We start from the raw sequence: 12890 nt of genomic DNA on the forward strand, positions 1-12890 counted from the left end.
TCATACTCACATATCTGATCTTTTATATATTTCCAAATTCCTCAGGGGGTGCAGGTCCAGAACACAGAGTCACTGGGATAAAAGAAACTTTCAGAAACTTCTATTTCTCCCAAATATGACTACCTCAGTCAGATTTGCAACTAACCAATTTTAGAAGAGTTTCCAAAATATTTTAAATATTCTTCTACTTTTAAATAAAAAAATGCTTGTACTATTTTGCTATATTATAAATGATTGTAAAAGTAAGGATTATATAAGTGAAGAATTATATTATACAAGCATCTACATGCAAATTGATTTTATGTATGTCTACATATGCTAAGGTAAGAACTACTTACAAATTTATTACTGAAAAAAAATTGTGTATGTATATTTTGATATACATAATTCTTATATCAATTTATAGATTCACACAATAAACTCATTCATCCATAACTTTAGATAGCAACATTGGAGTAAAAATTCTTTACCTTATTTTAATGTTCTATATTATTCCATCAGTTCCTCAAAAATTAGTAGAAATTGTCCATAGAGACAAATAGCAGTTTGGTGAGTGAACACCAGTGCCTATTGGGTGCCTTAAACAACAGTGTCCTTAAGAGGTTTTGAAAGAGATTCTGCTAAACTATAAGCTCTATCTTATTTTATTTATTTATTATTTATAAATTTATAAATATATTTATTTATGATTTATAAAAACATGAGCTTCTTTCCCAGCACTACTTTTTCTGTCCTGCCACCTGCAAACCTAGTGTTGATTTAAGGTGCATACTTGGTAATGAAGATAAAAAGTATGTCTGTTCCAAAGTTAGTTACAAATGGCCATAAGTGTACTGGGTGGTAGCCCTGTAATAATTTTACATCAGTCATTCTCTCCTGATGCTTCACTGGTCACCTGATGGATTGGATTTGGACTAGCTGTATTAACTCTTCAAAATCTGAAGCGATATATCTACTCAGCTACGGACTTCATACCCATGCTTTCCTTTCCAGATGAGTGGTTGGCCTGTAAAGAATTTTGAATTCAAATTGTTTTGGAATAGTCAGATATGAAAATTGAAATCATTGAATTTAGTGAAGGATATTGTAAACATTGATTTGTTTATTTTGGGTGGTGATTCTTTTAGTTAAAAAGAATCTGTAATTAAATTCAGCTTTAAAGGTTGAATAAGCAGATTTTGAAGAGGGGAATGAGGAAGGGAGGGGCTAAAACATCAGTCTTTGAGCTTACAAAAGTGAGGTCATTGTGGTATCTGGCAATGGCTTTATGCAAAAGTGTTTTAAAAGAGCTAAACTGTGCCCCCTTCAAAATGTTACTGAAACTTGACTAGAAAAATTGCAATAGCATTAATGATGAATATTTTCTCTTTTCAAACTATATATGTATATGCTTTTCATTTAAAATACATTAATTTATACATGATAGCTAATCTTTATTTTTTGGAATAAAAGACATACTTAAAGCCTAAATTGCAGTGTTTTACCTTTTGAGTCCGGGCTTCTCTCTGCTTTTAAGAATTATTTTACAGTATAAAAAAGGTATGTTTTCCAGACAATTGATTATTAGACAATTCAGATCAGCCTTTTATACAATAGTTGGCATTTGATCCTTAGGTTTTCTTTTGTTTTTCCATTCATAAAACCTTAATTCTGTTCAGCTGAGTATCTAGGCTGGGGAACACTTCTTGTGGGACAGGGAGGAGGGGAAAGCCCCTTAGTGAATATTATCAGCAGAGAGCAGCCAGTTTTCAAAGACCGGAACAAAAAAGCAAATAGGTATTATGTCATCACACATCCGTCACTCTATGTGTCAGCCTTTTCAATAATTCCAGTTCATGTTCTCCATGGGATTTTGCAAGTTAAAGGGGCTGTTTGTTTCCAGAAAACAAGTACAGACTGATTCTAGCCTCTTGTTTCAAGGGGGCTCTTTTCTTTTTTTTTTTTCTTCTCTTTTCTTTTCTCTCTTTTTCCCCCTTTCCTTTCCTTTCCCTTTTCCTCTTCTCTTTTATTCTTTTTTTTTTTTGCATTTAATTGAAATACATGCCGAGTTTGCAGACTGCAAAGATCAGAGCTGTTTTCATCCAGCAGTGCTAACTATACATTAAACATTTTGAATTGTTTGAGCTTTAAGTTTCGTCCTTTTTTGCCATTTGCTTCATGTAGTTTGTGTATATTTACAGCCTCTGCATTTAATGGCTACATGCCTTATTTTCACAGATGGCCAGTAGAAGACTTTTTCTTTCTCTTAGTATAGTCTGCTTTCTGTTTTGCTACATTTGTCACAGTGCCACTACTTGCAGCTAGCAAGTGCCCACGCTTGGTGGGGAGCATTTATGGTGTGAGCTTTTTGTAGAGCTTTTTAAAGGTGTTTTTTTTTTTTTTTTTTTTTTTTTAGTAAACTTTTTATGGTTTAATTTCTAAGCCTGGAAAAGCTGTGCATGTTTTCAAACAGAGAGTCTTGTGTTCTTTACATCGTTCTAGTAGGGAGGCTTGTTCAGGATTGTCCAATAAAACAAGATGCATGGAACATGCCAAATTGCCTTTTCAGATAGATTTCCATAGGCCTAAAGATAATTAAAAGGAGGAAAATTTCCCTCATGAGATCTATGACCTTCTCATCCTCTGTGTGGTTTCTTCTGATTTAAAGGGAATTTCTTCAAAACCAGTCAGTGAGGTGACTAGATTTAGAATTATGAAGACCTGAGGTCACATACAGCTTTAGACACTTGCAGGCTGTGTGACATGGAGCAAGCCACTTAACTTCTGGGGCTTCAGTTTCCTCATCTGTAAAATGGGAAGCTATTGTGAGATTAAAATAAGGTATTTGTAAAGCATCCTACAGACTGTATCAATGCTATTATCATTATTATTATTTCCTTAATAATTTAGTCATTTTTCACTTTATAAGTCTATTTCACCAATGCTAAATTTGGGAAATTGTCAGAAAAAGTATTCTGTGTTTTACATTTTTATCTAAAAACGTATTGCTTTACAAATTGATAAATTTTCTCTTTTACAAATAAGGAGAGACAAAAGAGATTTGTTCCTATTGTCCCACATGGTTTGAAAAGGCTCTGCCCCTATTATTTGCCTTTTGAAATCTCCCCTTCCTTTAAGATTCAATTCAAGAATCACCTTCTCCATAAAGCTTCTTCTCATTCCCCACTGATAAAAGTGATCTCTTCAGTCTAAAATTTCTGATGGAATTTCACTCTATAATCTTATTTACATGAATGTTTAACCCTTTATGTGAGATTGAAAACTCATTAGGAGAAATTACTATATATGTCATTTCATCTTTATGGTCTCAGAGCTTAGTACAATGCCTTATACTTTTAAATCGTTTGAATTGAACAGGAAGTAGACTTAAGAATGGAGGCCAGACTATTTGTGTAATCTGACATTAGTCATCTGTCTACTTGATTACAGACCTATACAGCTTTCTTATCCAAAGGAATTTCATTCAAATTACAGCTATCTCAAGGATAAAAACTAGTTTATTTTCTGTCCTTTTCTAAATCCTTGCTTTTACTGCACTTTCTTCAGATTTTATTTATTTACTAGCATCTCTACCAAAGAGGAAAGATAATTTAAAAATGAAACTCAAAAGTCATAGTTTTTCCACTGTTAGCTGTTTTTGGAAAGTTTTGGTAAAGAGATGGAGAGGTGGGAAAGATTGAAAGTCTTGACTAAAATGAAGATTTTGATTATGTGTGGATTAACCCTGTCTCCTGTGGTCATGGATAATCAAGAATTTACTGCAATCTTAATATGCCTTGCAACACACTGAAAGAATTGGCATTATTATAATAGGGCACTTATCTTAAAGAAAACTCAAATATTTTTATTCAGCAGTAAGATCCGCTGGAATTGAATCAAACTTCTAACAACTCTGTACTTCCATTTTGTATAAAAGAAAAAGAGGGGGAAAAAATCATCACTATACTTTGCTGTCTAGTTACTAAGTCCACCAGTGTTTATGAAACAATTGCCAGCAAAATGATATTCTGATTTTTATGTTTACATATGTGCAGACGCTCCCACCCACTAGACATCCTTTGTAGGTTGTGAATTCTTCCCATTATTCTTTGGGGGAAGGGAAGGACTACTAGCCTTTTCTACATGAATCCATATGATTTACCACAAGCTAGTCTTCTACATCCTCCCTTCAATGGTTAATAGATCCTACTTAGAAATTAGCAAAATACTATATGAAATGTCATTGAATTCTGATAGCCTATGAAGAATTCATTTAGGTTATCAAAGAAACAACGAATTTAAGAATTGGTAAGGATCTCAGACATCAAAACATAAAGAACTATAAGCAACAGGATTCCATGATAAAATCCTGGCCAAGTTGGTCAAATGCTAGCCAGATCAGCAACTCTGTCTTCTCTACATTAGAATTATCTAGTCATGTTTCCTAATTTTTCTTCTTTTCACACATTTCCCCCATTCCCAGCATACTATGAACAGTTATTTGTTAATTACAAAAGTAATGCAAATGTACCTTCTCTGTGAATGGTCTGATATGTATTAATTCCTTTGTGAGGTAACCTTATAATTTATATGCTCTTGGTCACAATGACTTCATATTTCATACGTAGATCTTTTGGAAATTTTATATTTTACAAAATTATATTATAGATTTTAGATTTGCTTATCCCACAAGATATATGTTTTAACTTAAAGAAATTAGTGGGGGAAAATATGTGCCATTCCAAAGCATTGGGAAGTAGATTTAAGCCAGAACCAACTATCACTTTATTCCTTGAGTAGGTTAATGTTTTGTGGATAAAAGAAGGTAAAAAGGCAAGTAACCTTATGAAGTTTGTTTGTTTGAAAGACCTTAGCTTTGCTCTCAAGACACAATGAGCTATCAATTAAAAAGGTTTAAGTTTGTTTAGTCTGAAACAGATCTATGTGTTATCAACCACTTAAAGTTACCCTTGAGAAGATTTGGAAGGAAGAGGTAAAACATTTATATTATGTAACTGCTGCCACTGTGTAAAGCATTGTTATCTTATTTGATCCTCACAATAGCCCTGAGAGATCAATGCTATTATAATCTCTATTTTACATTTGAAGAAACAAGGCAAATAGAGCTTAAATAATTTGTCCAGGCTCACACAGATATTATATGACTAAGGATAAATTTAAACTTGGATTTTTCTGATTCTAGGCCCAGTGCTCTGTTCACTGTGCTACCTAGCTACCTCCAAATCTGGACCAGCAAATTGGATGCTATCATGAAATATATATGCACATATGTGTTTATAGTAGTTTTCTAATAGAAATTTATTAAGTGCCAGGCAACATGCTTTGGTAGTGGAGATACCAACAGAAAAACAAAACAAAACAGTTTCTATCTTCAAGGACCATATATACTATTAGAAAGCTGAATATATACAGATCTTGAAAGCCTTTATAGTATATGATTTTGAGAATTGTCCTGTCCCACTGATATATAACTGCTTAAAGTAGGTGGATCAAATAATGAGGCAAAATCCTAGAAGAAACGTTTCCTGTTCTGGACCTTCCCACATTATGACTCCTTTACCATACAAAAAAATTATCTAGAAATCCTTGGGAAATGCTGACAGATAAATGTGTACTTGGGCAGGGTTCACTGGAGCCAAAGCTTCTTTAATAGGAATTAAGTTAATCTCAAGAAAGACAATCTGAATGAGCTTTGTTTTTCATTAAAAAAAAAAAAATTTATATATATATATATATATATATATATATACATTTTGAACTCTATTGAAGATTAAAAAAAAAAAATTGTCCTCCACACTTCATTTGTTCTATTAGATTCCACTACGAGTAGATTGTTATTTCATACCCAGATAAGCAAGACTAAAACTAAAGATTGAGTGGGTAAACAAATTCATTGTTTCTTCATGTTTTACTTACTCTGATACAAAGCAAAATTCCATCTGATAAATCATTATGACTATTAACATATATAATCTTTTATCTTCTTTGGAGGCCTAGGAAGTTCAAATAACTAGAGGGTTAAAAACTTGGTTGTTTTGTTTTTTTTCTGTTCTTTCTTCCCTTATCATTTGTGTAATAGACTATTTTTTTAAAAAAAAATAGTATATCCAAAAGAGGTTTAATAGTTACTTAGTCAACATTTGGTAGACTTATTCTAATATCTCATACATATATTTTTTATGATTTTTACAGCTTTATAAGCATTATTTAAATAGTCTATTATGATAGCTGATCTACCAACCTTTTTTTTTTTTTCCTATGCATGTGTATGTATGTGAGTGCTTGAGGATCAAATATAAAATATTTTATTTGGCATTGAAATCTCTTCACAAGCTAGATCTTTCCTACCTTTCCAGTTTTCTTACACTTTATTTCATTCCCTTCATTTTTATAATGTAGTCATACATATGCCAATGCCTATTTGCCATTTCTTGTACACAAAACTCCTTTCCTGCCATTTCTGAAGTAAGAGATACAGTATTTAATTATACAGTATTTAATTTAGTATTATTTAAGTTTAAAAAAAAAAACAAACTTTGAGTGATCTTTTTTCTTTTTTCTTTTTTTTTTTTTTTTTTGCTGACTTTTTAGAATATTGACACAGGAAGTCTGAGGCTTTCTTATCAATTAGTGCAAATAAATCATTACCACAACTTCAACTCTTGCCATTATATGGAGGCTCAAATTATTTGCAAAAAGTGGGAACAGTGAATATTTATATATTTTGGGAAGAAAAGAAAAAAATAAAATTTCATTTTCTAACTATATATTTTCTTCCCCACAATAATTTTCAAACATAAATTTTTAATGGCATTGGATTTTTTGCTTGGATATCTTGCTACTATTTTCATACTCAATAATCAATTAATCAACAACATTTTTAAGCACTAACTTTATGATAAACATTGTGTTGTGTGTTCACTAAGGCTAAAAAGAAAGGATGTAAAACAATCTTCTCATGGAATTTCACACTCTCTAACAGGGAATATTAAATAGGTACAAAGAGGATATATACAGAAATAGATGGAAGGTCACTTTAATAAGGAAATCACCACACGAGATGATTCATAAAGGGCTCCCAGAGAAAATGATATCTTATCTGAGTCCTGAAAGAAGCCAGATATTCTAAAGGTAAGAGGTATGGAAGAAGAATATTTCAGGCATGAAGAACAGATAGAAACGGTGGCAGGAAGAGAGAAATGTTGTGTGCGAGGAATGGCAAGTAGGCCAGTATGGATAGCTACATTATAAAAATGAAGGGAATGAAATAAAGTGTAAGAAGACTAGAAAGGAAAGATCGAGGTTGTGAAGAGATATCAATGCCAAATAAAATATTTTATATTTCATTCTCAAGGCAGTAGGAGTAGAGGAGTAACATGGTTAGATTTATGTTTTAGGAAAATCACTTTGGCAGATGTAAAGAAGATGAATTGGAGTGAAAGAAACTTGAGAAAATAGGGTACTCCAAATGGAATAAAAGAACTCCATTTCCTACTCAAAACAAACAAGGAAATAGTCAATGTGTGTTCTTAGTTTTTGAATGTTCATTAATGGACTTTTACAGAGCCTTAAAGACATTTCTTTTTTGCTCTCCCTATTCATTCATTACTAAGTCCTAATTTTGTTAATGATGTTATATTTGTCACCCTCTTTTCTATTTATACAGCTACCACCCTAGTCCAAACCCCTGTCATCTCAAAATAGTTATTCTAACAGTATCCTAATAGGGGGCAGCTAGGTGGCGCAATGGATAGAGCACCAGCCCTGAATTCAGGAGGACCCGAATTCAAATGTAGTCTCAGACACTTAATACTTCCTACCTGTGTGACCCTGGGCAACTCACTTAATCCCAGCCTCAGAAAAAAAAAAAAAAAAAAAAAAAAAAAAAAAAAAAAAAAAAAAAAAAAACAACCAAAAAACAAAAAACAGTATCCTAGTTAACAAATTTGTCTCCCCTCTCCAAATCATCCTATTTGCAGCTGTCAGAATAAGTTTCCTTAAATAATGGTTTCTCTCCTCAGGACCTTCATTCTGTATCAACTCAATGCAGCACATTTTTAAACATCTACTAAAAATATCTGTTTCTTTTTTTTTTAAATATACTCCATGATGTTTCCAAACTCTAGCAAAACTTTCTCATCATCCCACGAATCCCTGAACATACCCTTTAGGTCTCTGCCTCCAAGCTCTGTCTCATTAGGAATGTCTACCTTTCCCTATCTAGCTATAAAGGTCCTTACTATCTCTACAATGTTTAGTTCAAATACTACCTTTTCAATGGAGTCTTCTTGGAATATTCCTGCCATCTCTGGCATTCCTTTTCTATAAAATCCTATAACACTTATAGTCAGTCCATGCAAGATTTGTTGATTCATTCCACAAACAAAATTATTAAGTACTACATGAACACTATATTAAATACTGGAAAATAGATAAAAGTCTAACTAAGACATGGAACGTAAAATCTAGTAAAGGGTTAAGAGCAATACAGATAACTTAATGATAGATGCTAATAATCAATATAGTTGCATGCATACTAGTAAGAGGGACCATAATCTTCTAAGGAAGGACAATCCTCAATATTTTTCCCTGTGCATACATCTCCACAAACATATAGATCACTTTGTACTCTTTATGTAAACTGTATTAAACTAACTTCATTTACCAAGGAGTGACTGTTCAAGAAATCAAATGGGAAGCAAAATGTCAACAATGTGCTTCACATAACATATGCATGTTCAACTACTGCTCATAATAAAGTTTTCTTGAGGAAAAAGAGAAAGAGGAAACCAAGAGAACATATAAGTCACAAATGTGATCATAAAACCTCAGGGAAAACTTTGACACATTTGAGAAAATTGTGCTATGGAAAATAAAAATTCCTCTGAACAGTCTTCCACCCTATATTAATTTGAAAAGTTGTAACTATAGACATTAGTAAATAACATGTCATGAAATTATATAGTTCTTTTTTTTTCAAGGATATATGTAGTTTATAATTACCTTTATACATGCACAAATATATTGCATAAGGATTTATAATATAGAGAGAAAATATTAAATATGTAGATATATCTGAATGTAGGGAGACTAATATAGTCATACAAATACAGAACATAGTCTAAAAACATTTAGAAAAGGGACAACGGCAGCATATATTTAAGTATTATTTCTAGGCTTATTTATCTAAGTAAATGTTAAAACCGAGATAGAGACTTGGTTTCTAACACAGAACTTGTTCACTTAGACAATCATGCTTACATTTTCCCCTGAATACACTAGTTCTGTTTTCTGATGAGGGAAACCAACATCCTGATTGGAGGTGATCTTTCAGATCATTTATAATGAACTTGTTTATAGGACAATTATTTTGTAAAAACAAAATTCATATGATGTGCATATACACATTTTGAAAATTTTTTCCTTCAAAAATTTAGTGGCTAAAGTTATCACACTTGATATTATGAAATAGTGATTATCCTTGGCTGTTATTCCCTTGTTTATCAGTAATGTCAGATTCTTTGTGACCCTCATTTGAGGTTTTCTTGGCAAAGATGCTGGAGTGGTTTCCCATTTCCTTCTCCAGCTCATTTTACACATGTGGAAACTGAGGAAACAGGCAAATGACTTGCCTAGGATCACAAAGTTAGCAAGTGTCAGTGTCCAGATGTGAACGTAAGAAAGTAAGTTTTCCTGAGTCCAGGCCCAGAACTTTGTCCACTGAACCACTTACATGGCTAATTTTTCTCAAAACTATTCAGCATAACTGTTGATAGATATTGAGGTTTTAAATAAAACTGATAGACCTGAAGTACTATCTCCTTTGATGCCTTTAAGCTTATCCTGGATATCAGTGCCTAGGAGGAAACTTCCTCTTCCCCTACCTTATCTATAGTATCAGAAGAGGCCAAAGGACCAATCCTACGGTACTATAATTTCAAGTACAGTGACAACTGGTTGGGGGAGAGCAGAAGCCTTCTCAGAATACTTGCATTGCCTACTCATCAAACCAATCCTGGTTTTCATTTGTATTTCACCAAATAACCATAGTTATTTCAGGTGGCAATGTAATCACCTTTCTTCCTTTCCTCTCACTTCATATGTCATATGAATTTAAATCCTTCAGGACTATTGTAAAACCAGGTGTCTCTTCTGGCTGTTCCTACATCACCCAGTCTCTCTCAAATATATAAAACTTTCAGTATACTGACAGTCTTTAGGTGGAATTATATATAATTATTCTCCACTTGGGTTAAGAAACTGTTTCACCCTTATACCAAAACATATTTGCTGTCTTCTTTTAATCTCTGCTGGTGTTTGCTGAAGTCTGGCAACCTTACCATTCAAATTCACGTGTTGTTGTAATGTATCATAATTAAAGGCACATGGCATGTCCTCCACCTCCTCCTCCCTCCATTTCCCTTTCTGTGTGCCCGAGGGTTAACTAAAGTCACAGCGCAAAGGGGCAGAAGAAAAGCACAGCTGACTGTTTTGACATCTACTGTTTCACAGTGACATCCTCTGAGAATTATCTTAACTTCTACTTTACAGGGACTAATTGAATTATTTCATTATACTGCATGTTTTAGTAGTAGTAGGTTAGAGGTCACCTTGTTGCTAAAAACTGAGTGTGACTTTCCCCCTCTGATCACTTGTTCATTCCAGTTTTTTGTTAAGACAGAACAAAACCCATAGAGCTGAGCTCAGAATCTCAGTATTTGCCTGATATTTCTTTCTTTTACTCTTACTTCCTTCATTTTTCTTCAGCGTTCTGAAAAACTGCCCTTCAGAATGAGAAACTCTCTAGAAAATATGTAACATTAACAGCCCTATAGACTGTTAAATCAAAATCTGATAGATGATCCCTACCCAGTGTGTTTCCCATAGATAGTACGGAACAGTATTCATTGACCCAGGGACTATCATATTGTCTTGATGTAATGTGCTTTTGGGTATAGCGGCTTTCTATCTTAAGGGCTACATTTACTGCAAAAAAAGACATCTGTTCAGCTTAGTGGCCTTGGTACTGTTGAACTCAACTCAATAGTATCCAATTCTCCCAACTCAAAAGAAACTTTTAGCATACCCTGAAAACTCCCATTTCAAAAAAAATCTCATTAGATTAGCTCTTTACATTTGAAATGCTTAATCTGTTTTTAACACTGGCAGTTCTAGATCAATCATGTTGAGTTAAAATTCTAGATCAACCAATTTGAGTTAAATTAGGCAGTTCTACATCAATCAAGTTGAGTTAAAGTACTTTCTACTTTCAGTTTTATTATGGCATCTGAAGCTTCTTTGGAATTGTTAAAAATTCCTACTTCATATTATATAAATATCATTGATGAATAGTACATATTGTCATTGTTAAAATATTTTTATTTAGCAACTGTGTAGTTATCATAATGTCATGATTTTTCTTAAGGAAAATTCAACCAATGTTTTTATGAATTCAAAAAACTGTTCTCATTGATTCTCAGAAGAAATTTTGGTTGCATCTGATACATACAAAATAAATAAAGTTAGGAGATTTCTTATAGGACATCTCCATTTGTGATTTTTTTTTTCAAATTGCACAGGCATAGAATATAATTCACATGCACAGACTATACAAATATTCTTCAGAAAATGGAGTTAACCTCAGAAAAAGGGGGGGGGGAAATGCCCCAAATTGAATTAAACTCCTTTTACATCTTAAAATTACAATGGAAACCTACGTCCTTTGAACAATACAATGAAGATAAGAAAAGATTTAAACTGACCACTGCAGGCTTATAGTGTCTTTAAAATGAATCACTTTCCTGATCTGATATAGTACCATGTTCAACATAGATAAAGTTAAGACCTAATATTTTTCTTACCAAAAAAATTAAAAGGATAGCTTGTAGTGGCATGTTCTACATGAATGCAAATCATAATCTGCATGCTTTTAAATGACTTGAAGTTTTTACAGATCTAATTTTTGTATATTTGTGCCTCAAACAATTCGCCAATTCAATATTTTGGCTTAGCAGTCCAAATCAAATTGTGGTCCAAGTACTAGGCATTCACATTTGATGTACAGAGACTTGACAAGCAATTAGCAATGAATATTTAAGCATCTTCATTACCCTTGCATGAAGAATGCAGATGGCATTTAGGGAGATGGCAACAGAGGGCACTACTGTGAATTATGTTTCTATTATTTAGTCACCTGACTATTGGAGGACTCTCTTTGGGCCCAATGCCACATCTATACTTCAACAGTCTGGCTGGAAATGAAGCAGACATTTGAAATGTCAAAAAGCAGGTTGCTTCCATGAGATTTCTATGCGCATTTTGTGATTTTGGAAGTTTGGATCCAAGGAGCCAAACGTTTGTATCCTTAGTCATACCAAACATAAATTTCAAACCTCTATAAGTTTCTAGAACCTGAAATTCCTTGAGAAATTACCTGGATCATTTACCTTTATTCTCCTCATCTGGTAAATGGCCTGATGATTTTGCCTCTGAATATTCTTCATGACTACATTTATCTCATCATTATTGTTTTTCAGGATAAAACAACACTAGAGAGCCTGACTCAGCAACTAGCAGTGAAACAGAATGAAGAAGGAAAATTCAGCCATGCCATGATGGATTTCAATATGAGTGGAGATTCTGATGGTTAGTGAAAATTATTTCTTCCCAGTAATGTGCAGAAAGGTCTACTTGTTGTGATAAAAGGACAAAAAATTAAATAAATCAAGCAACAAGGATTCCTACATTCTTTATTTCTTGTACTTATATTTCCAGAGTTTTATATATTCATGGCTTATTCTTATGCCTTATACCAATTCTATACTTTATACATATCTTTTAACTTAGAACAAGGACTGACCAGGCTATATTTCCAATTATAAAAATGATGA

The 12890-nt window shown here is 33.0% G+C and overlaps 1 protein-coding gene across 1 annotated transcript in view; it reads left to right on the forward strand.

The window, feature by feature from the left end:
• SOX5 (SRY-box transcription factor 5) overlaps positions 1–12890 on the forward strand; it is a 449917-nt gene that overhangs the window by 413830 nt on the left and 23197 nt on the right. Inside the window, 1 exon segment of the mRNA XM_074268831.1 lies at positions 12537–12645. Coding sequence (XP_074124932.1) covers positions 12537–12645 — 109 coding nt within the window.

Source organism: Sminthopsis crassicaudata, chromosome 5, assembly GCF_048593235.1.
Source record: "Sminthopsis crassicaudata isolate SCR6 chromosome 5, ASM4859323v1, whole genome shotgun sequence".
NCBI classification, from domain to species: Eukaryota; Metazoa; Chordata; class Mammalia; order Dasyuromorphia; family Dasyuridae; genus Sminthopsis; species Sminthopsis crassicaudata.